The 26,442-nt window shown below is 31.6% G+C and overlaps 1 protein-coding gene across 5 annotated transcripts in view; it reads left to right on the top strand.

Moving 5' to 3' along the window:
* Positions 1 to 1,079: 1,079 nt before the first annotated feature.
* Positions 1,080 to 26,442, top strand: part of LOC127701935 (homeobox protein 2-like) — a 30,360-nt gene continuing 4,997 nt past the window's right edge. The window contains exons 1-6 of one of the 5 annotated variants that reach the window (XM_052205904.1): positions 1,080 to 4,757; positions 7,407 to 7,433; positions 16,158 to 16,523; positions 17,850 to 17,993; positions 18,811 to 18,876; positions 22,055 to 22,075. In XM_052205904.1, coding sequence (XP_052061864.1) covers positions 1,080 to 4,757; positions 7,407 to 7,433; positions 16,158 to 16,523; positions 17,850 to 17,993; positions 18,811 to 18,876; positions 22,055 to 22,075 — 4,302 coding nt within the window. The remainder of the gene's footprint in view (positions 4,758 to 7,406; positions 7,434 to 16,157; positions 16,524 to 17,849; positions 17,994 to 18,810; positions 18,877 to 22,054; positions 22,076 to 26,442) is intronic. The other 4 variants (XM_052205906.1, XM_052205907.1, XM_052205905.1 and 1 more) reach the window with 4 other exon arrangements.

Genomic DNA, 26,442 nt, shown 5'->3' with positions numbered 1-26,442 from the left:
TTGCCTCAACCAAATGTTATGAAACTTTTATACAATGCTTATTACCACAAAACACAGATCAAGTTCGAATTTTGGTGGTGTCACTTTTACCGTTCTAGAGTCATGCCCCTTTACAAATGAAAAAATTGCTGAATTTTTCGTTTCTGTTCTCTAACTTAAGTTTGCCTCAACTAAATTTTATGAAACTTATAAACAATGCTAATTACCACAAAACTCAGATCAAGTACCAATTTGGGTATCGTCACTTTTTTCTAGTTAGATATGAATCGTTGTTACAAAATGCAGTTTCCCATCATGCAATGTGTTTTAGTCATACCAATTAATGGTATTTGGACATATATTTCCTGCTTTTAAAGTATAGATATTCTATACCTTTATAGACCTATTAATATTTCTTTAATTTCTACCGCAAATAAGCTTTTCGATATTTAGATGCAGTTTAATGAGTTCTTAATGCAAACATTAACAAAATTTCAATAAAAACCAAATACTTTTCCTTAATTTATAGCTGCATGTATCCTATGAATAAGCTAAAACCTTAATACTTCACATCATAACTTTAAGTCTGATACCAAATTAGCCATTGGACTAGATTATCTGAAATATCTTCAAATTATATTTTATAAACCGTCCTACATGTATTTCTTTCATGAATAAAAAATGAACATATTCACTTACTACAGTGTCCATATATGTCACAGTGAAGAAGCTCCTTACAGTGGAGTCTAAGATTACATGTAAGCATTTCAAAAGAAGGATTCAAAACTTGAATGGAACAGTTTGATTTCCTAATATGTGAAAGAATCAATGTAAGTGGGAATGGATTTAAATTACAGGATATTTTATGTCTGTAATTCACAGATTAAATTACAACTGCAAAAAATTGAAATTATGGTCAATGACAAATTACATTCAATCACTTTAAAATTTGTGATTGATTACAACTAATTACCCTAGGTTTGATGTAAATTATGATATGTTTTTCTTTTCTGTTTTTCAGAATCGGTTGCCCAATTTATAATTGTTAATGCACAATTAGGAATGGCCTATGGTCAATATGGAGTTTGCCGAAAGGTAATATGAGTGGAACTTCTCGAGCATCTGCACGTTCAACTGCTTCTGGGAGGATAAAAACAGAAAATCCTGCTTTAGTCAAACTTTTGACAAGTGATTCACTAACTGACACAAGGTTCGTAGCTGCTGAGCACACATCACCTGTACATACGCCACACGCTTCTACTAATGTAAAATCAAATAGCACGTCAACCCCAGAAAATAGTGTCAAAAATAGACCAAATTCACGTTATTCTGAGAAAGAAAATTTAGAAAATAGACCTGATTCAAGATATTCAGAGAAAAATAGTTCAGAACTAGCAAAAACTGACAATAGGCCTGATTCAAGATATTCAGAGAAAAATAGTCCTGTGAAATTAGACATTGATAATAGAGCTGACTCTAGATTTTCACAGACAAGTAATTCAGAAAAGCAGCCTGAATCAAGATATTCTTCAAAAAGTGATAAGGCTGAAAAACAAAAAGAAAATTCTAACAACAGTTCTTGGGGAAATGTTGAAGAGTCTCTGACCTTTGATGTAGATAATATTAAAAACCCAGACTTTGATCAAACATCGCCAAAAAGTAGTTCACAAACAAAAAAAGAAGTGGAAAATATTCTGAATACTGATGGTGATAACAATCTTGAGATTAAAAATGCAGATAGATTGCCAAGTTCTGAATCTTTAAAGCCTCAACAAAATATTTCGGGAAAAAATACCCCATCCAAAATTGATTATTTGAAGATTGATAGAGTTGAAAGTCCTTTATTTGAAAAATCTCAATCAAGAGAGCAAAATAAAACACCTAGTGGTGTGAGTCAAAGTTACAGTTCTAGTAGACTTAAAAATATAAGCACTTCTTCTCAACAGCACCCATTTTTGGAGGCACGGTCTGCTAGTGAGTTGCCATTTGCACAAGGTGGTGAAGGGATTGAAGCTGATAGTCTCGACGTTGATTCTGGACTTGTGCCAGATACCACAAGCTTTTTACAATCTGCACCTGACTCTGGTAGACAAACATATAGAGTGCCTACACCTGTTACTAAAAATGTACCAGTAATATCTGCTGAATCTTCTAGGTTTAGAGCCAACTCCAGAACTAGTCAGCGAACTGTGTCTGCAACTAGTGCTACAGGTGTCCCTGCACCACAATTTGATAGAAACGAATCTGTAGTAAGTGACAACGGCATACCTCCTCCATCTAATATAAATTACGATTTGGCAAGTAATGATATAGACGATGTGAATCAAGATAACCTTTCTGAAACAAAAAAATTTGACCAGCGTAAAAGTGCTGTATCATTCAAAGAGCCTGTTATAAGTGATTATCATAGTCATACTGAAGGTCGTGGAACTGACGATTGGGACACACCACGGGAAAGAGTCCCAACACCACATCCTGCAACTCCACAAAAATTTCAAGATTCTTTAGATTTTAACTCTGGCAGGACATCAAATTTATCACCTGAACCTACACATCAGTTTGAATCAGATATTCCGTCTGTATCATTATCACAAACAATAAGATCAGGGTCTGCCCGTGTAGACCAAAACAACAGTGCAAAAAGTGGTTCTGGAAGAGCTGTTAAAAAGATATATATTGATTCTCCAACATTTACAAGAGAAGAAGAAGACGAATTTCGTTTTGTTGAAAGTCGTATTGATGATATGAATGAAGATTTAGAGGACACCGTTCGTAGAATTGAAGAACAAGGAAATAGGTATAAACAAGAAAGAGAGGCAATGAATGAAGAAGCAGCTCGGTTAAGAGCAGAAATTCAAGCAACTGAGGGTTATTCAAATTCTTATAATAGTAGAAATACAAGTGATAGATACGGACAAAGTGACCAGATGGATTCAAGGAGTTACGGAAGACCACAGGATCAGGATAGTGGTTATAGACAAGAGAGAAATCAAAATGGCTACACAAATAATTCTAATGGTTATGGGAATGTGCGTGATTCTCGAGACATTCATAATGCTCGTATTGATAATCGTTATGAAGATCGTAATGTTGACGATCAAGAAGGTTATTCTAGAAATCCGGGAGGTTACTCTCAAGAACCAGAAGGATACTCTAGAAATCAAGTTGGATATGCTCAGAATCAAACAGGATATGCACAAAATCAGGGAGGATATTCTCGAAATCAAGGAGGTCAAGGAAGAGAATCTGAGGGTTATTCCCAAAATCAAGGTGGATATGCTCGTGATCAAGATAGACATTCTAGGGAACAAGATGGATATTCTCAGGAACAAGAAAGAAATTCACGAAGGCAAAATGATCAATATTCACGGAGACAAGATGATCAATATGATAGACAGCAAGATGATCAGTATTCACGAAGGCAGGATGATCAATATTCACGAAGACCCGATGATCAACCATCACGAAGACCGGATGATCAACAGTCGCGAAGACAGGATGATCAATATTCAAGAAGACAGGATGATCAGTATTATGATAGGAGGGGTGATTCTCCATCTCGATATAGGAATGGGGATGAAAGAGGTGATGATGACCTACAACGTGAAACAGAATATCAGGAAGATTTACGAAACAGATTAGAAACAAATCAAATACATGACTCTGAAGTTGTTATACCTCGCATTCCAATAGATGAACAATATAGAGATTCATTAGATGAAAATGGATATAATGATCAACGTAATTTTGCTAGAGACTCATTAGACCAAGAAGGATATGGGAACTGGGGCAATCCCCCTCCAAATCCATTTGGTCAAGGTCGTGGTGAAAATGAAAGGTATTTAAGTCAAAGGGAGGAAAAACCCGAATATGAAGATGATATGGATACTGCTAGGATGGAACTACTACATCCAAAAGAGCCAAGAGTTGATTATGTAGAAGAAAACAAATATACTTATGGACTTCCCCCAAGTAAGAGTTATAAAACTTTAAAAGAGAAAGAAAAGGAAGCAGAAAATAAACTTAGTGAAATATTTATTCATCCTAAGAAACAAGGAAAAAAACATAAACGAACAATTCCATTGCCAAATGAGGAAAAACGACCACCTCTTACAGAGTTGCAGGGCAATGTAGACCAAGGGGCTGAGGGAGTATGGGCAAAAAGGTCAGCACAGTTAGCTAAACACAAGGATGGTAAAACTACTGCATCTGGTTCTGTTAAAAAATCTAGAGGTCTTCAAAAATATCCAAGTGATGGTCACCTTCAGACTACAAATCAAGGTCAGATTCATCAAGGTCAAGGTAGAATGTATGGAACCCCAACACGTAATCAGTATCTTGAACCTTTAGGCTACAAGCCACAAGTTTCAAAGGAGGAACCAATACAGTCCCCAGTATATAGGGACACAGGTTCATATAAAAAACCAATCGAGTTAAAGCCAATTAAAACTGAAATTACAACAGACGATGGCCAAAAAATAAGTGTTGACATTAACTTGAAAGTATTAAGTCCGACTTTTCAACGAAGAGTGAGATCTCATCCTGATGATGCCCCTGAATCTGAACCACCATTTAATGTTCATGCGGATGTCAGACACAAACAAACAGGTGATAGACGTCCAGTTGGAGTTCAGTATCAACCTTCAAATCGTGGAGGGAGAGATCAAACAGAAAGTCGGTACCAGAGTCCACCAGGTGACAGCCTTTCTCATCAGTCACCGATAAGTCAAGGAAGTCGACAGTATCCAGCAGATAACCAATACAATAGGCAATATCAGGTCAGTTGTAATATTAATTTAGTTGAAACATGGGCATAAAAAGTCAATGAAAAAGTACAACTGTCAAAAATAGCAATGTCACCGTCAAACAGAATGTACATATGTTGAAATGAAATGAAATGATATATTATTTAGCAAGTATTGATAAGTCAAATTTAAAAAGCTTCAAAGTTCAGAAATTAAATCTTAATTTAAATCGAAGACTTTTTACAAAGTAGAAAAAACATGAAAACTAGGCAAAGTTATAAAACATGATGATTAATTTCAAATTTGACAGAAGAAATAGTATAGAGTAGTAGATAATTCAAATACAGTTTAAGTAAGTTGGCAGTTCACATTAAAACCTATGCTATTCAATAAGTTATCATAAATAGATACATAGGGCTAAGTAGAAAGGAAAGTATGGAAAAGATATGTTCTATCTGTTTTTTTTTTTGGTTTTTTTTTTTAAAGATCATACATCTATGTGCATAATGTAAGCATGGTGTAGCACCTTTTTCTCTTGTGGTTTGAATGTTAAGCAGCCATCAATTTTTTTTATGATTCACCAAAAAAAAATGAAAAGAAGAAAAGAAAAGGTCATGTTATGTGCATGAAAAATTAACCAAAATGATAAAATTAATGAGACTACTGAGTATGTGATTTTTCAAAAGTATACCAGGTCTTGCTTGTATTATATCTTTAAGAGTATAGACCGGGGAACCTTAATATATAGGTTAATATTGATATGATTTCATAGTTACTATATAGTAATAAAATTTAATTGATTACCCATAAAATATCTCTTTAAGATATTAAAATGTTTAAAAACCTCAGATCTGTTTTGGGATGTTTTCATACCAAACACACTTCCATAGTGAATATTAACACTAACAAAATATTTGAAGTGAAGATAACTAGGCTCTTTGTTGTTAGGTATTAAAATGATCCACTTATAGGTGTTGACATTGAACACAAGAAAAAAGTTTTTAATAGATGTATATTGTAGTTTATAAAGTTATATGCTTTCTTTTTTGTTGGGTCTTTGATTGTATCAACATTTAATTGTAAGGAAATCTTATAAGAATTTGACAAGTTCATTTGGTGTTTTCTGAGTTGTCATGGTGGATGTAAGGTGCCTTGCTCAAATTGTAATTAAATAATCTCAAAACCAAAGAAATAGTTTCATTATTTTTTTCAGATATAATTATCCAATTTAATTTTCTCCATTCATATTTCTGACAGCATAATTTTAAAATTTTAATTTCATTATTTTGATTGTTCAAGTCTTAACCATTTTATAATTTTGGCCTTTGACCAAAGTTGAAAAGCACCATACCCATGAAGAAGCAAAGGTCAAGGACATATTGGATAAAATTTGTATTGATTAGAGCTAATCTTCTAAATCTTGTTATTATTGTTTAATGCTTAGATTAATGTTATACTATAAGGATTTATTAATTCAATGGAATCCTTCTGTTTATAATTTACATGTATACAATGCCTTGCAATAACAATTAAGTGAAGTTTAGAAATTAGTCTAGGAGAATTTAAACTTCTCAAAAGAATTACTTTATTAAAACACACTTGTCTGAAGACGTAATATATTACAGAGCAGAAAACGTTTTGTATATATATATATAAAACTATTGACCAATTTATAGAAAGCCTGTTTTTTTTCTAACATAACCGTTTGTAGTGCATTATAAATAAAAATTGGCATTCAGAATTTCCAGCAAGAACTTTGTGTTCGATTAAAGAGTCGTATCATTAAATTTAATTGTTCTCAGTATCTTAGATTTGTGATAAACAATTATTTTGCAAAAGATGTATTTCATTTATGAAATCAATGATCATGCTAATGATCTAATCTGTTAAATTTTTATTTTCAAATAAATCTTGTTGTTCCCAAAATAATTTTCCTGCTTCAATAGACCAGTGTATATTGTGACAGGAAAAGTAATTGCAATGAACTGCAGTCTTCATAAACTACTGTAGTCTTCTTAAACTGAATTATAAGCGTACTAAGTATGAACAAATTTGTAGAAGAGTTGAAATCTATCATATTACTGTCATTGTATATGATATATCATGCAGTTTATACATTGCTTACTTTGGTTTTATTCTTGTAGTGTATACTATCATGAACATTTATATTCTATCTAAAAGACTAGCTCTAAAAGGCAGTTGCTTACATCCACGTCATTTGGACTCTGTTGGATAGTTGTCTCATTGGCAATCATACCACCTCACCTTATTTTATTGGTATAATTTAAGAAGAAAGCAAGTGAATAAAGTATAAATAAGTCTTGATTGTGTGAACGATGAAATGGCTATCACTCTATTTATTCATATAATGGCAAAGTAAAAATCTTACTTGAGTTTTATATTGAAATAAAATCTCTGTATTCAGTCCAAAGAACTATGTGACAAAGTGATAGTTGTAAATTTCTTTATAAATACAAAATAAGTTTATGATGGACGATAATCAAAGAATCTTCATTTGGGCCTTATTTATAAAAGTCTATTGCAAGTTGTAGACTTGTTATCAAAAACATTTACAATACATTATAAAACTCTTGAAATATTCAAGGTTATATATACTTACTGGATTTAAATTTTTCTTTATACATTCTGTGAGTGTCAAATATATATTTTTCTATTCTTTAGTTCAGTACAGGTTATATGGGATACTGGGTAGGTTGTCTTTTCAGTTATAAATAAAACTAATGGCTTTCAGGAGCTTAGCATGTTGTAGCAAAAAACTGACCTAGCAACCATTTATTAAATAGAGATTTTTTTCTAATCTGCTTTGTTGAGATTGCTGTAGCTTGAATTATTTAATTGGGTTTTCATTTAAGAGTACCTAAACAAATACTTAATCAATAAAGTCATTAAAGTTTTATAGTATTTTTTGTCACGTTGTTATGTTGTTGTGTAAAATCTATGGTGATTGGTATCGTTTAATGTCTTATCCTGCAATTAAACTTCTTTCAGTCTCTTGGGAAGGTTCCGTTGTTGTGGGCTATTAAAAGCAATGGACCGTTTTATTTTTCTAAACAATATAACAGTGCACAGAATGAATATATGATTTTTTTTCTCAAAACAATAAATCAGTGCAAAGAATAATGAAATATTATACACAGACCTTTTACTATCCTACATTTTTAATATTACCATTAAAAACAGCAGATATTTTATAATAGTTGATGTTTTAGTCCCAAATATAGTTTCAAGTTAATAGCTGCCAAGAATTAAAGCCTGAGAAAGAAAATGCGTTAAATTTGAGTACCAGCTTATATACATTAACTTGCTTTTCTCATTTCTCAAATTTTTTACTTCAAAATGTTTTATGTCTAAGAAGAAACATGTACTTAAGTGCTTGCTTCTCTCTTTTCTTACCTAATTTGTATCAGAAAGCTTCATAGCTTATTATAGAAAAGCTGAGTTATATTAAAACATAAACAAGAAGGAATACAGTGAAACAGGAACCTTGCAACACAAGTTAACAAAGGAAAGACACTTAGGGTTAATATTAGGCAAAACAAAATATTTACTGGTACAATGTACTTGTTTCCATTGCCTCCTGGTAGAAAAAAATTGGGTAGGTAGGTGAAAGATTTTAATTTTTAAAAATATTTTTAAAAGACTATATAGGAAAATGTGCATAACCAAAAATCTCTGGACCAAAAATGTCAATATTAATTGTGTTAGGGTAGGCATGAAAATTGGGCAGGTGACATAAAGATACAAGGATAACATTTGAACATTCTTAATATGAGGAAGGCGCTACCTTGAATGCCAGCTTACCAAGACTATGTCCTACATATTGATTGATTGTTGGTTTGCTTAACGTCCAGTGGCAAATATTTCATGCCTGTTCAGGACGAATGTCCTACATATAGTTTTTGTCTAAAATAAAATAATAAGTTCAGATGGAAAATGTTAAGGGAACGATCGTTGAACTTCAAAAGGCAGGATGGAGTATGTTTTTTTTCTTCAAAAATATTCTGATTCCCAAATTGATGAAAAAAAATATTCTAATCAAGCAGAGGACAAAAAAATATTCTGAATCCAGATCATCACCATACCTTCTAGCATTAATTTTTGACCAAATAATTTTGATTGATAGCGTTGAAGCCCTTTGCGTGAAAAAAAATCGTAACTCAAACAAAAAACCATACCCCCTACCCTTTTGAAGCTAAATGAAGGCTGAAAATAAATTTATTCATGATTTATCTAAATTATGACAATGCTTAAATTCATTATATTGTGCCATTTTCAAATCCATTTTTCTTTCTTTGCAAATTTTACAAAATTTAAAACAATAAGACATTTGTTTAATTTCAAAACTATGAATACTGTTATACAATCCATAACTTTATTAAATTAATTTTTTGTTGATTTTCATGAAAAGATGGAGGATTTGGAATATCTTTTTCATCATGATCAATATCTAAAAGTTGTAGCTGTTTTTTTTTATTTAGTATTGCAAACAACGCTGTTTGTTGAATTATTTTTACTTTCTAAATTAGCTGGATGTTCATATTGTATTCCCAGTTTCCTGCATCTCATATATATGTGATCAGCAAGAGGATCATTCTGATTGTTAAAAGAAGAGTTTGAATTTACAGTGAGCCTGTTTAGAATAATGTTTTGATCAGGTTTTTCATTTTGATCTAAGCATAAGGAACCATAAATAGGATTGTTAAGTTGATAATCTAAAGATTTTGCTATTTTCTAGGATGCTATTTAAAATTTGAGGGGAGACACTGCTCGGCAGTATAAATGTATTCCTGATCATCTTCTGTTTGTGGGTTTCTACATCAATTTCATGTACTAATTCAGAGTCAGTTTAATGTCATTTTTGCATTTTGTTTTATAAGCTTACTTTTCAATTTTTTATATGAAGGCAAAATAAATTCAGAATGGAAATGGGGAATATGTCAAAAATTTGCTTTCGAGTAATGCAATCATGTCGCTGTTGTTGTCCGAAGACACATTTGGTTTACGGACAATAACTTTAGTTTAAGTAAATGGATCTCTATGACAATATATGAAATAGTACCAGAAGGTTCAACTTCAATACACAAAAGGAAGGTTAGAATTGATTTTTGGGGTTATCATATGGTACCAACAGTTTAGGAGTCAGTGGTCAAAAACAACATTTTTGGGTTGTTTTTTCCATAATTTTTGGGTTTTTTCTCCAAAGAACCATTTTTACATTGATTATTTCTCATTTATATATAAATGCAATAAATACTGATATGGCAGGAGATACACACGAAACAGGCTGTGTTAATTATTTTATCAGTAATTTGTGCATTTTTCCTTTGATGTGTACTTCTTGATAATGTCGACGTCAGTATCAGTGAAATGGTCATGATAAAGAAAATATATTTGGTCAGTTCACAATTGACATGCGCGAGTGCACCGCAAAAGGATATTCTTTCCCTTTTTAAAATTCACAAAATTGCACATGATTTTTTTCGCAGAAACACACGAGTTATTTCATGAATGAAACACTTGTCATTGTTTGAAACTTTCAGTAATCAAAAGTTAGTTGTGTGAAAATTTGAACAGAAAATGAACGATAAACCTGATAAAATTGCGTTATCTGCAGAATTATTGATATCTTTCCTTACTATTCACAAGGACATATAACTAACATATCGTCCATGCTATTCCGATCTGAGTTTTTATTCATACATAGTCTGGCATGGCTGGTGCTGTTCCAAGTTGTCTTCTTTCTCTGCATGCTTCTTGAGAAGTATTTGTTTGACCTGGTCAGTCACTATAAAGTGTTACAATTTATATTTAGATGCAACACATAAATAGTGACCAAAAAGGTACCGCTTTCACATGTATGACATGAGAGAATCTAGAAAAAAAATTAAATGTACACATAATTTTTCAACATTGTTGTGGGACTATCATATGAAATTAAGGAGATATGTAGTTGGAGACTGCTGCTGAATAGAAATGTTCGGGCTCACCTTAAACCTGTTTTCAAATTAGTCCATATTAAAGTTTGAAGGGTCCAAAATTAAAATATGTTTGATTTCAATTGACATAAAAAATTTTGGTGTTTTTTTATATGCTTAATGTACATCTGCGGTTGTATTAGGCTGTGCTTGGCGAAGCATTTTATTGCTTTTTTGTTTGTACTTTATTTTATTTTGGTCATAAAAATTAACTTGTAGTTGTGAAGTTGCTTACATTTTAAAAAGATGATAATTAGATAACTTCGCATGGTGACAACACTGACGTTTTCGTAGATTTACTTTTTCCCGGGAATGCTTCATCGGGGGTCTCATTGGGGGGTTCTGATCCCGGATCCCCCTTACTGTTTTGTCAGATTCCCGTATCCCGCTTACACTATGTACGTAAGCAATTCTCACTTTTTTGTAATTTCCCCTATCCCGCTAGACTTCATTTCCCGTTTTCACGGCACAATAATTTGACTTTCACGTGTCACGCTTACAAAAATTCAGCAATCCCGCGTCACGCTTAGACCCCAGTGAGACCCACTTCATCTGTTGATATATTGAACAATTTGTGTATATTTAAATATATTAACCGATGTTGAAAGACATGTATAATGTCAAATCATAACAATGCAAATTGTTTAGTCTCAAAGAAAACTTGTAAGATTTCCGCAGTTATTTTTGTTGAATAGGTGCAAATTGGGTACTCGGTGCAATTTGGGAACTGTGACGTTATAGCCATAAGTGTTTATTGCTTTAATAGGTTGAAATGTGCACCTGAAAAAAGTATTCAGTAGAGGAAAAATGTTTTGATCAGGTTTAAACTGACGCATAAAATATACAGGCGACTGCGGGAGGCAATTATTTATATTGCATCCGAATAATGTGTCAGCAGCTTGAATTTCAAAGGATGTAGCCCACATACTTCCAAGTAACATGCTCTTTACCTATCAAAAGTCATGGTATTATCATGGGCTATCATAACTCCATCTTCCCATAAAATCCTATTTTGGACAATATGTGTGCATACAATATATATGTACCTATAAATGTATCACTCAGACTCAAGTCTCCTTTTACAGCTGTTTTATGATTAAACTTAGAGAGTGAAAAAAAACCAGTCTCCATCTCCTGGGACTGTTTAAGGTAGATATGTGTCATAATTAATGACAAGATTTGTTGAGAGTTTGTCAAAGGAAGTACAGTCTACAGATAGTGAATTTGAATATATTTTTTTTGTTTAAAACTTTTGTTAAGTTTTGAATTTCACCTGCATTTGTCTGTGAGCTACAGGAATAACCGTGATTACATTCAACAGTATAACCAACTTCATTATCACTGTAACTTGATATGGGAAATACTGTAGCAGATAAATAATAGTAGTCATGGTCAACCAGAGGCAGAGCACCGGATTTTACTACCTCCAGCTACATTTCTCCCGAAATTTATTGCTTGCAGAGGGTTTTTCTGTGTTCCCATGGCTGGACGGAACTTTTACACTACAAATGTTATCATAAATTATGATATTGTAACTTTTAAATGAAGTACCTGTGGTTATTTAGGAAATTTGTCACTGATAATGGAAAGATGAAGCAGACGATAAAAGTTAAAACATGGCGTAAGATGTTGTTGTCCAAACTTCGGTTATTTCCGTGGTACAATAAAATTTAAATAAACTACACAAGTTACTAAAATTTCTAAATTCTTGTTTTTGTAAACAAGTAAAAATTCATGTCGTATTTAACATCGAATTTATTCCGTTTGCCCCGTTTTTCAAAGATCGCGATTAAACGAGAATCTGGCAGCCATTAAAAATATAAGGGTTAAACTAATGTCCTGACTATGTCCTGACGGATATTCCAATGCTTATTTCGTTTTCATTATTTGAAGAATTGAATTTATATTTGGAGCCAAGCAAGAATACAATATTTATTTAATAAATATAAGGAAAAAAAAGAAAAAAAATATTTTTAAGAGTTAGATAACTTGACTTGATCATCTTCGAAAAATTAAAAAAAAAATCGTACGAGATTTAACGAGAGTGACGAAACTTTTTAGATTGATCATGTAGAGAGAGTTATCGTTCTTTATTCCAATTCGATGCTTCTACCATAAGTGCCAGCTAAAGCTGGCATATTACAGTGTACTTGGAAATTAGCAGATAAATTTTTATGACGTTTTGATGAATTGCCATATTTAGCAATTAAAATTTCTGACTGAATTTGATTATAATGTCAGTCCTAGTCTGCATACATAAGCTTGATATGTCATTTGCATGTTTATCCATCTGCATGGTGCTTATCGTTATACTGCATGAAACAAGATAATGGTATGTGAATAGAGACAAAGTCTAAAAATTAAGTTGGTATAGTGCATTTTTTTAACATATATACACATGTATGCAGTTATTACCACTAGTCATATAGTTTGGAAATTAATATGCTGTATAGATACATTGATTTTCTCATCAAATGAGTTGGGTTTTTTTTAATAATTTTATAGAAAGTTTTACTTCCAAAGTGACCTGCATACTTTCTATAAATACAAAACTTTTAATATACAGTTTATAATTTCCATATTTATTGTAGGAGATTTTTATTCACACTATATCCTTTCTTTGCCAATCTTTTACTTATCGGTATATATATATATATGTCACCATGTGTTTGTGTTGAAAAGAAAGTTACCAATTGTTTTTTGTAAAAATTCATGTAAACATATCATCAATACATTACTACATGTAAATCATAGTACATGTAAATGCATAAGTTATTCAACATTTATTATTTGAAACTCTTTTTTCACTATACTAAATGGACTTGACTACAAATTTGTCATATGCAGAAGTCCTATAAGATATCAGTATAAAACCAATTCCAAACTTTAAAGCATCTGAACTGTCTGTCATTTTTAAGGTGGGTCATTTTGGAAGTACATGTATAATACAAGGATATATATGAGTGTTTATTTGTACCTAATCAGTGTGAGAAATTGGAATATACAGTGCATGGACATAAGTCTTCATTATGTACAATTTTGTGCAATATATTTCATATGAAAACACATTTTTTGAAAAATTATTTTGAAGGCATTTATGGTTGGATTGAAAATCAAAAAAGTGTTGAGAAAGACACAGAATTGTCTGAAATTTGATGGTTTATTTGGTCAGTGTTGTCATTAGTTATTTTTGGTTTCTCCTTATGTGAACATCTATTATAAGTTTTTATAATTTACTTTGGTTTTTACAACCAAATAAGCAAATATTAAACCTGTGACAATTCTGCTTCTATTTGTACTAAGTTGATCAAAATCCAACCAGAACTTACCTAAACATATTTTTTTTTAAGACATTGTTTCACATAAACTATATAGCAAGAAGAGATACTTGGACCTAATAACATTTAGTCCCGTATGATATCTAGAAAGTTACCAATCCAATCTGTGCAAAAAAAATTCTTATTAAAAAACAGACCTCATAAACAAGACGTCAAGTTAATGGAACTGGCTTTAAATTCAATTGATACCATTTCAACAGGCACGTTTAAACTTTTGAAGTTGAATTAAAAGTAAATACAAAAGCTATTTAAATGTTCATTGTAAAAAAGGACCTTATTTTTAATTTCAAGTCCCATTCTGTATAATTATAATCTATTAAAAAAAAAATGTACAAATATGAAATTCTAGTTGTGTTTTTGATATGATTCAATGAAGCCCGGACAACAAGAAAACATTTAAGCCTTCAGGAATTTAGAAGACTATCTTTTAAACCAATACAAATTTAAATGTAAGGATATGTTTTCTCTTGTGATATTTAGTTACTATTTCAGTGAAGCGTTTGCCAATGTTATTCATGTAAATCAATACTCCAACAATGGTTCAAATACCTTTCTTCATTAATACTAGTTAATCTCTACTGAAATTTATTTGAACAAATTAAAGATATACAGACAGGACTAGTTTGAATAAGTTTAAATAGTCGTTTATTAATAGGAATTTAATGAACTAGATTGCTGTATATAACTTCCTGATAACAGCCGTCATAATGTGGCAATCTCAGTTGCCAGAGTAGGTAGATTTTCAAAGGGATTAAGGTCTTAAAGGAAGATCTAATGTTTTGACAAGTTATTTTTTCTTCAAAGTAGCATGATTTAAGAAGGATTTAATACCTTACAGTTTTCAAGTAACACCCCGCTGTACAGTCTTTACTACTGGTAAATAAATTGTAATTTCAGACTGCATGGCAAATACAGGATTTTCTCGTGGTCTCTGCGTGTGTGCACCTAGGCCCCGGCCTTTATGATATACGGAGGGACATGTCCTACCCTTTCCACTTCACCTTCCAAAATTTAATGTTTACAAAGTGACCAATGTTAGCAGTATTGGCTTTGATTTTGAACAATGACAAAGCACTTATAGTAGTAACATATTCAGAAAGCCATATTCTGCTGGGCTGAAAGTCATGTCATTTAAGGAGCCTTTAGTAGAAAATAATCAATAAGACTAGTCCTTAAAAAAAAATTTTGTAATTAAACATGAAAATAATTTGACCAAGAACACCTGGGGTGCCTTTCATATGTATTTTGGCCTTGCGTTTAAAATAAGATAAGACAGGTATATTTGTATCAAATTAAACTAGATAGAATTATGTTTTAAAGGTTCTGAAATTAGTCATTGTTATTTCAATAATCTTGAGACAATCTTGATCTTTATCACAATTGTTTTTTTTAAAAAAACTATAAATATTTAAATATATAAGGTTATCCCTGTAATATTAGAAGAATGTAATTATTTTACCTAATTAGTAGATAATTGTAAGGCGAAGGGACTTTTGGTATTGTACATACTATTAGTTATAGCATTCTGAAGTTGTCCTAATTATTAAGGTGTACTAAATAGACCTACAATGGATCAAGTATGAACCAGCTGTTCTATTCTGCTGAAGGTCGGTGGTTCTCTCTGGGTTTTCCAATTTCTTACAAAAAGTGGCCACCGTTCTGAAAGTGGTGCTAAACACCAACATACAAACAAACCAGCTAACAATACAAATCAAACCAGCTGACATACAAATCAAATCAGATGACATACAAATCAAATACTATGATTACAAAATAAAAACAAATTAACAACACTAAATGAAAACAAAATGTGAAAAAATTACATGTATTCCTTGGAAAAGTTATAAGCATTACTATTTAAATGAAGTATATGTAACATACTAATCAAAGTTTTTTCAAACTAAGTTTTGTAAGAGTACAAATTTTACAATAGATTTATTGGAAGTTGATATCGAAATAGTTTATATTTTGAAAATATCTACTTACAAATTCATAGCCAAGTGTAAAAGTAGAATTTATATACATGTATATGAAACATCCAAATTATTTATATTTATTGAAGTAATAAATATATACATATATATACATACATATTCAAGGATCAGCCACCTCCCCAGCAACCACCACCACTTCAGACAGAAACTTACAGAGGAAATGATTATGAGGGCATTGATGAAGAGGCACTACTTAAGCAGGAGGAGGCATTAATGGCGGAATTAAATTTGTCTCCAAATCCTTATGCTAAAATTCCACCAATACCGATCCGTGATGAGCTTACTGTTCCTGTCGTTGTTGAAAAAGGAGGGTATGCTTCTATGTACCAGGACAGTAAGCAGAAAGATCAAAACCAGGAACCATGGTACCAAGTTTATACTGTAAGAGATTTTAAAAAGATGCAGAAGGAGGTTCGTCTAAATAGAGGAACACTCGGACCTGACCTGGATAATGAAACATACAAGGATAAGGTATAAAATATTAACTTGTATTTATTTATGTATTTAAACAAAAAAGAAAATTTGAAGAAAGATTTGTGTAAAATGTTTGTAAAAAGGACAAACTAAAGTTAAGACTCAGGGGCTCTTCACTAAAAACAAAACTATAAAAATTGATTGTTAGTTAAACTGAAATGTTCATGACTTCCGAGTATTTTTTCTTGTAAGATTTTTTGTGAAATGAGTCGCTGATCATTTAAAAAAAGTAACAGAAATGCTTTTGATATTTCAAATATATTTAACTTTATTACATGGTTTGACCGAGTTGTTCAAAAGATTTTAACACAGGATACTTTTACAAAGTGTTTTAAATCTTACTGAATTACTTAGGACTTGTCAAGTGGAAAAACCTTTTACACTTCATAAAAAAACTTTTAACAGTATTGTTATTCTTTGGTGCAGATCTACTGTAAATGCTTCCATTTTTTTAAGTGAATGTTTTTCATTTTTCTTAATTTGCCTTTTATAATTAGGAACATCATAGATCTTATTTGTATTAAAACCTGGATAATTTTTGAAATAATATTGATTACTATTTTAGATGTACAAACCTGTCTGACATTGACCTCATGTTCTTTGTTCATTGGTCAATGTAATAGTTTTTATGATTTTGTAATAAGGTCAAGTTACAGTAAAATTTGGTAACAGTTTTTTTGTCAAATTTTGCATAATGCTGCTGTAGGTTAAACCTGAACTGAAAATTAAAAAAAAATGATGCATTAAGTGCTTATTTCTAAAATGTTACTGAAAGAATTCTTTCAAAATAGTTTAACATTTGTACAGAAAGCACATAAAATTAGGGAAAAACACATATTCTGTTTGATTGATATAAAATAATCAGATAGGTACATAATGTAATATCTTGACAATACATACTGGTGTGTGAGAAAAAATACTTTATCAATTTTACATATTATTGTTTATTGATTTCTTTTGCACAGTTTCCATCATACATGTATATATCAGTAGAGTTTATTATCTATTACCAAATTAATGCTTATATATATATATATATATATATAGATATGTGGGGGGCATCTTGCTCTTAATGTAACATGTTAAATTTCATTCTCTGAAGATCTTTAGCAACTACCAAGATGAGTAAAAGCAGTAAAAGTTTTCTCCCTTTGATGAATTGTCGATTGTAGTATTTCATGACAGTACTGTACATCTACTCCATATCCTATCTTTTCTAATGTACTTATAACTGTAAAAGTATGTTATCTGCATGTTTTAGTTACCTTTAATTGTATTGACAGCAATCATTCAAACTATAATGTTTCTCATTTATAATTTTAGCTTGAGAAGAGGCATAAACAGTTTGAATATGCAAGAATGGTAATGGAGAAAAATAAACACGACTTACATGATAAGAAACCAAACAACAAGTATCCTCGTAAAGACCCTCAGGTAGAAGAATCAGAAAAAAGTAAACGAAAGGCAGTAAGTATATATCTTAATCAATAATTAATGTGTGACTAGATTATCTTATCACAACTCCTGTTGCAGTCTATCTGAATTTTTTGTTTTTATTTTTGCACGGTAAACTTTCAATGTCTGATTCAAAACTTTAAGTTTTAGGCTGTGCTTCACTGAAATATTTTAATTTTAGAGAAGCGAGAAATATGAATCATAGCATTATACTTTGGGCTTTTCCAGAATTAAACACATTGTGGAGGGCATGGGAGGCACTTTTTAAGACCCTGACCTCATTTTACTTATGATTCTTATAAAAATTCTAAGGAAAATGCAATCAATTTGAGTGCCTCCCATCTCCCCACCTGATCAATTTTGGGACAGCCCTTTAATATTGAAAATATCATTTCATACTTTTCATCAATATTCTGATTTGCAAAAAAAACTCCAATTATATGTTAATATAACAATGCATGTATGAAGGAATTAAAGAAAAACTTAATACAGATATAAAATATTTGCATTCCTACAAATCTTTTTTTGTATTCCTACAAATCTTGTTTTTCATTTAGCGCCAAACCGTATTCAAAAATTTTGGAAAAGAAAATGATTAAGGTCAAGTTACAGTAAATTATCTATGTTACAGATATCTAAAAAATCTGTGACATAACCGATTTACTTTTCCTTGACATTAATGGAAAATATAAACATTGTTTGAATTTAGTTAAAAAGCATTGATGTTTACTTCATACAGGAAGTCAAAAATATCTTAAACAAGTTATAGTTGTGAAATTTTTATTTTTTTTATTTTCAAAAATAATATGTTAGCACTTATTTTGTGTAGGAAAAAATCCCTGCAGACAAATTAAAAGATCCATACTTTATTACAAGTAAAAATCTCAAAAAAGCAGTGAGTATCATGGGCGAGAAATACTAACATGCTTATATATGGAAAAAAGTGCTTCATGTAAATGAGCTCAATATTGGCTGAAATGTTATATATATGGAATGTGAATGTATTGATGTTTGTATGTAGTTTTAATAATATGAATGATGCTTGCTGTAATGTGTAATATGATTTGTTAAAGTTTGATATGTGTGGAAGGAAAATTAACCAATGTCCATTAATCGTTTTTTTTTTAATGGTTCAACATTCAAATCAAGTTTAGTCTGGCCTGGGCAGTGAATTCTATTTGATTGTGAATTGGCTTAGACAACCCTTTACACAGAAGTATAAAATTGCCTTAAGTTAGAGTTGCTGTTGTTTTTATGCATTAGACATCCCAAATTAAGTAAAGGTCATCTCTAGTGCATTTGATTTTTTTACCTCAATAATTTTCCTCAATCACATTTTCATGTTTCTGTTTGGTAATGTAAATAAATGGAAGATGTCAGCACTCGGCAGTGTTGATAATTACAAATATTACGAGAGTGTAGAGTAAACGGATAACCCTCCTCGGTGTTTGTCTTTATATAATAATGTCATTTGTCTTCATTATGTAGTACAAGATGTAATTATATTGTCATTATATACAACAATTTCAATAGGTATGACTTGTATATTTTTAATTAACTAAGGATTGCGTAACAAAAGAACAGTAATTTGATCCACCAAGTAATTATGAAATTGCTACAGTTTTACTGCTTACCATATATTACGTTGAAATTTTGTTTCTTAAACAATAAAATGTTTGTATAAGGCTTAAAAAGAATTATTTTCTGTATAAGGCTTAAAAAGAATTGTTTTCATGCAATTTTATTTCACATATCCTCATGATGAAATTTTTTTTTAAATAGTTACATAAGGCTTGAAATGCATGGTACATGTTAACATTAAGATTACATGTGTTCATCACTCTTCAGAGTATATCATTGTCTGTGCAAACATTGTTCTTACCAACCACTTTCTACTGACAGGATATTTTGAAAAACTAAAGAATTACATAGTTAAGTTGTCATAATACCATCAGCTGGTAGTTCATAATAGATTATGCATTTGGCATGTTGGAAACAAACTTTGACCATTTGGCAATTCAGAAATAAATATTGTTTATGCCTAAGAAAAACAAAATGTTTAATACATACTGTTGAATAGAAGATTGCTTACAGGAACATTCTCAGAATTCTAGATTTTTGTCGCCTTGACGGAGTCAAAAAGCGAGACATAGGTATGCTGTTTCCGGCATCGGCGAAGGCGGCGTCAACAATGTATTATTTTGTGATTAGGTCTAGTTCATGGTGAACCACTAGTGGTAGGTCAGTGATATTTGGTCTGCAGTTGTATTAGCATTGGCATATCTCATTACCATGGAGATTGTTTGGCCCCGCCCCCTCAGTCAAGGTCTATTGACTTTGAAACTTTTCTTAGTTTACATGTATTAGTTTGTGATTAGGTCAGTTTATGGGGAACCACTATGGTAGGTCAATGATATTTGGTATGCAGTTGTATTAGCATCGGCACATCTCATTACCATGGAGATTATTTGGCCCCGCCCCTTCAGTCAAGGTCTATTGACTTTGAAACTTTGCTTAGTTTTCAAGTATTAGTTTGTGATTAGGTCAGTTTATGGAGAACCACTAGTGGTAGGTCAATGATATTTGGTATGCAGTTGTATAAGCATTGGCATATCTCATTTCCATGGAGACTATTTGGCCCCGCCCCCTCATTCATGGTCTCTTGACTTTGAAACTTTTGCTTAGTTTTCATGTATTAGTTTGTGATTAGGTCAGTTTAAGGGGAACTGTTAGTGGTAGGTCAATGATAATTGGTATGCAGTTGTATAAGCATTAGCACATCTCAATTTGATGAAGAATATTTGGTCCTTACCCCTCAGTCATGGTCTATTGACTTTGAAACTTTTACTTAGTTTACATGTATTAGTTTGTGATTAGGTCCGTTTAAGATGAACCACTAATGTTAAGTCAATGATATTCGGTATGCAAATGTATTGGCATTTGCAAGTTTCATTTCCATGGATTATATAGCCCCACCCCCTCATCATGGTTCATTGACTTTGAAACTTTTACATAGTTTACAAGTTATGTTTGTGTTTAGGTTTGTTGAAAGGGAACGACTTATGATAAGTCAATGGTATTTGGTATGCAGTTGTATTAGCATTGGCACATCTCATTTCCATGGAGATTGTTTAGCCCTGTACCTTCAGTCATTGTTCATTGACTTTGAATATTTGCATAACTTACATGTAAAGTATTGCTATTTTAATTTCAACATTTGCATTATCAAAATAACAAATAGGCGAGACATATCTCTGTGTTAACAGTTTATGATATGACTGTTATAGTCCGTACAAATTTTGTTGTATTTATGTTGTCCCTCTGTCTGCTGCCCACACCTCGTACATTAAATACTAGAGAATGTTGAATCATATTCCACGAATCTTGTATGAGATATTTGAATCAGTGGAATAAAGTTCAGTTTCAATTTTGAAAATTTGTCTGTTTGTCGTTCTAGAGTTAAAGGGACTTTAACTGTCAAAAGTCCCTGTTAGATTTAAGACAATCTTTCAACGATTAATATGCTTAAGAATATCCTGCTGCCACTTTTTCTGCAGGACCATTTTACTGACTTCTAATTTAAAGCCTTCTACAGTATTCCATTTTATTCTTGCAACAATTTCAATGTGCATGCTGCAGTTGGATGGGCGTATCTTACACTCCTGGCACTGCTGTGTATTACTTTTGTATGTCATGTTAAGAAAAGTTGTAATTTTCACATGTGTATTGATCATACAATTTACTTTTACCGTTTTATTGATTTTGGATTCATTAAATTGAATTCTAAATTACAAACGCAATACTAAAATATTTTTTTTATTTGATGTTGTATTAAGCGAAAGATGACAACAAAATAAACAGCAATTATAAAACTAAGAATTAAAAAAAAAAAAACTAAACCAACGAAAATCCTAAAATTATCCAAAATCTTAAGGAGAATACTTACAATAAAAACCCTTAGTAATTACTGTATAAAGAGGGGAGGGGGGGGGGGGGGTGTTGAATTAACTATGAAAATATAGCATGTGTATGAAGTAAAGTGTCTGCATGTTGTCTTTGTTTATGTTTTAAAGCAAGAAAATAGTACACGAAAGGTATGTATTAGACACTTCACCCTGTGTTACTAGCTTATATTATGTTCACTTTATGGTCAGCTTTGTATTATATGTATATAGATTAGAACATTCATGTACTCCAGATTTTATTTTGTTACACATAGTGTAGTTTTATCAGGGTCATTTTTACAAACATGTCTGTTTAGTCTTTACCATATCATAAAATATTTGAAGGGTAGTTAAACACCCTTGAATTAAATTTCAGACAAGGAACTCAATTCAACTAGAGTAGAGTTTGTTGATATTATTCTTTGACAGTTATTTAAGGCCAGTAATATCAATTAAGGGAAACTTGTATGCCAATAAGAATGCAAGAATTTTTGCCTGTGATCCAGTATACAATAAATAAGAACTATATCGATCACTATGAAATCAAATCATTTGTATAGGTCCACAATAGGCTTTGTCAGTATGAGACAGGAATAAATGCACAGATCTATCGTTACATCCAACCTATATTTTCCCCAAAATTCACTTTAATATTTGGAAGGAATTGACAAAAAAAAATTTGTAGCAGGTGTAGTTGTTTTTATTTATATTTTTATGGTGATAACTAACACTTTCAATTATTTTTAGAGGCGAAAAGGATAAGCTTATATGGTTAAAACCCTCCCTCTTCCTTCCAAGATAAAAAATGACCTTTTTCAAGAAACATTTGGCATGGCATCACATTGTCCTTTTATAGGAATCCCCTTTTTATTACCAATAATTTGTTTATTCCACAAAGTATACAGTCGTTACGAATTTATGATACCTACCTTTTGATTGAAATAATTGTCAATCTAAAGGTAGAAATGTTCCCTTGTCTGCCTGTAACCTGCTTTTTATACGACCGCAAAAAAATTTTGTGGTCGTATATTGGTATGACGTTGGCGTCGTCGTCGTCGTCGTCGTCGTCCGGCGTCGTCGTCGTCGTCGTCGTCGTCGTCCGGCGTCGTCGTCCGAATACATATTGGTTTTCGCACTCTAACTTTAGTTTAAGTGAATGGATCTTTTTGAAATTTGACCATAAGGTTAAATACCACAAAAGGAAGGTTGGGATTGATTTTGGGGGTTATGGTACCAACAGTTAAGGAATAAGGGGCCAAAAAGGGGCCAAAAATGAGCATTTTCTAGTTTCCAGACAATAACTGTGGAACGGTGTATGGATCTCTCTGAAATTATACTACAAGTTTCCATACCACAAAGGGATGGTTAGGATTTGCTTTGGGGGGTTATGGCTCAAACCGTTTAGGAATTAGGGGCAAAAAAGGGGGAAAAACAAGGTTGTCCTGGTTAATGGACAAATACTTTAGTACAAAACATAATTTAAAGCAGTGTAAGGGAGATAAATCAAATACATCATTGAAATTATCTCCCTTACACTGCTTTTAAATTATGTATAAAGTAATGGTTAATGAACAATAAAGATAATCTAAAACAGTGTAAGGGAGGTAATCCAAATACGTTTTGGTTACTTCCCTTACACTGCTTTTAAATTATGTTTAAAGAAATGCATATTTATAAAGGAAGACCAGTAAAAATATCTGCAAATGTTTTCATCTTTTTTTTTTACAAAAAAATCCATATGAAAGATTTGACACTATATTTTTATTAATTCTATTATAAAATAGATTAAGTTAGCACTATGGTAAATTTAAATGGGTAATTATGGTTGCCAACTCCATTGGAAATTTGAATTGAGATTATGACCATATCTTGAGGGAAAGAATTTTTTTGGGGGAAAAAGGGGGGGGGGGGGGGATAAAAAGAAATTGTGGGGGGCCAATTTTTTCTCATTTCAGATTTCAGAAATTAAAAAGAATTATTCTTCAAATATTATTTTTTTTTCAAATTTCAAATATTGAAAAATTTCAAGAAGTAATCTTTAATTGCACAGTATGGCGCATTAGATTTGTAAAATCTTTGATCACATTTATTTATTTGTTATGCCGAATCTAACAGTGTATTTAGATTTTTAATTTTGGGTCCAGTTTTCAAATTGGTACGTCTACATTAATGTCCAAAGGGTCCAAAATTAAACTTTGTTTGATTTTAGCAAAAATTGAATATATGAGGTTCTTTGATATGCTGAATCTAAACATGTATTTAGATTTTTGATTTTTGGCCCAGTTTTCAAGTTGGTCCAAATTGGGGTCCAAAATTAAACTTTGTTTGATTTCAACAAAAATTGAATATATGGGGTTCTTTGATATGCTGAATCTAACCATGTATTTAGATTTTTTATTTGTGGACCCCGTTATCAAATTGGTTCATATTGAGGTCAAAAGGGTCCAAAATTAAACTTTGTTTGATTTCATCTAAAATTGAATTATTGGGGTTCTTTGATATTCCAAATCTAACCGTGTATTTAGGTTTTTAATTTTGGATCCTGTTTTTTAAATTGGTCTACATTGAGGTCCAAAGGGTCCAAATTAAACTTAGTTTGATTTTAACAAAAATTGAATTCTTGGGGTTCTTTGATTTGCTGAATCTAAACATGTGTTTAGATTTTTGATTATGGGCCCAGTTTTCAAGTTGGTCTAAGATAGGGTCCAGTATTTAAACTTTGTTTGATTTCAACAAAAATTGAATATATGGGGTTCTTTGATATGCTGAATCTAAACATGTATTTAGATTTTTGATTATGGGCCCAGTTTTCAAGTTGGTCCAAATTGGGGTCCAAAATTAAACTTTGTTTGATTTCAACAAAAATTGAATATATGAGGTTCTTTGATATGCTGAATCTAACCATGTATTTAGATTTTTTATTTGTAGGCCCCGCTATCAAATTGGTTCATATTGAGGTCAGAAGGGTCCAAAATTAAACTTTGTTTGATTTCATCGAAAATTGAATTATTGGGGTTCTTTGATATGCCAAATCTAACCGTGTTTTTAGATTTTTAATTTGGGTCCCGTTTTTTAAATTGGTCTTCATTGAGGTCCAAAGGGTCCAAAATGAAACTTAGTTTGATTTTAACAAAAATTGAATTCTTGGGGTTCTTTGATATGCTGAATCTAAACATGTGTTTAGATTTTTGATTATGGGCCCAGTTTTCAAGTTGGTCCAAGTTGGGGTCCAAAATTATACTTTTTTTGATTTCAACAAAAATTGAATATATGGGGTTCTTTGATATGCTGAATCTAACCATGAATTTAGATTTTGTATTTGTGGGCCCCGCTATCAAATTGGTTCATATTGAGGTCAAAAGGGTCCAAAATTAAACGTTGTTTGATTTCATCAAAAATTGAATTTTGGGGTTCTTTGATATTCCAAATCTAACCGTGTATTTAGATTTTTAATTTTAAGTCCCGTTTTTTAAATTGGTCTTCATTGAGGTCCAAAGGGTCCAAAATTAAACTTAATTTGATTTTAACAAAAATTGAATTCTTGGGGTTCTTTGATATGCTGAATCTAAACATGTGTTTAGATTTTTGATTATGGGCCCAGTTTTCAAGTTGGTCCAAGTTGGGGTCAAAAGGGTCCAAAATTAAACGTTGTTTGATTTCATCAAAAATTGAATTATTGGGGTTCTTTGATATTCCAAATCTAACCGTGTACTTAGATTTTTAATTTTAAGTCCCGTTTTTTAAATTGGTCTACATTAAGGTCCAAAGGGTCCAAAATTAAACTTAGTTTGATTTTAGCAAAAATTGAATTCTTGGGGTTCTTTGATATGCTGAATCTAAACATGTGTTTAGATTTTTGATTATGGGCCCAGTTTTCAAGTTTGTCCAAGTTGGGGTCCAAAATTAAACTTTGTTTGATTTTAACAAAAATTGAATATATGGGGTTCTTTGATATGCTGAATCTAACCATGTATTTTGATTTTGGACATTGGACCATAATAGGTAAATTAAAAAAAATCAAGTTCTTAGACCACATTCTTTCTGTGTCAGAAACCTATGCTGTGTCAAATATTTAATAACAATCCAAATTCAGAGCTGTATCAAGCTTGAATGTTGTGTCCATACTTGCCCCAACTGTTCAGGGTTCGACCTCTGCGGTCGTATCAAGCTGCGCCCCAGCGAAGCATTTTATTCACAAGTTAAAATTATTATAGAGTATTTTTTTTAAATAAATAGAAAATGTGTCCATGGGACACAGATGATGCCCCACTTGCATATAACGTTATAAAGGGACATAACTAGAGAACTGTGAAAGGGACGCCACCCAAATTCGAACTTGATCTGTGTATTATGGTAATGAGCATTGTGTATAAGTTTCAAACATTTGGTTGAGGCAAATAAAGTAAGAGAACGGAAACCAACATATGGACGTACAAGGGTAATGCTTAATGACCCCTTCGTCTAGCGGCGGGGCATTCAAATATCACAATGATTATTATAATTGATTTCAAATCTTC

This window comes from Mytilus californianus, unplaced genomic scaffold (genome assembly GCF_021869535.1).
Source record: "Mytilus californianus isolate M0D057914Y unplaced genomic scaffold, xbMytCali1.0.p SCAF_5, whole genome shotgun sequence".
In the NCBI taxonomy this organism is placed as follows: Eukaryota; Metazoa; Mollusca; class Bivalvia; order Mytilida; family Mytilidae; genus Mytilus; species Mytilus californianus.
Note: the sequence above shows the minus strand (reverse complement) of the source record. Positions and strands in the feature narration are given on the sequence as shown.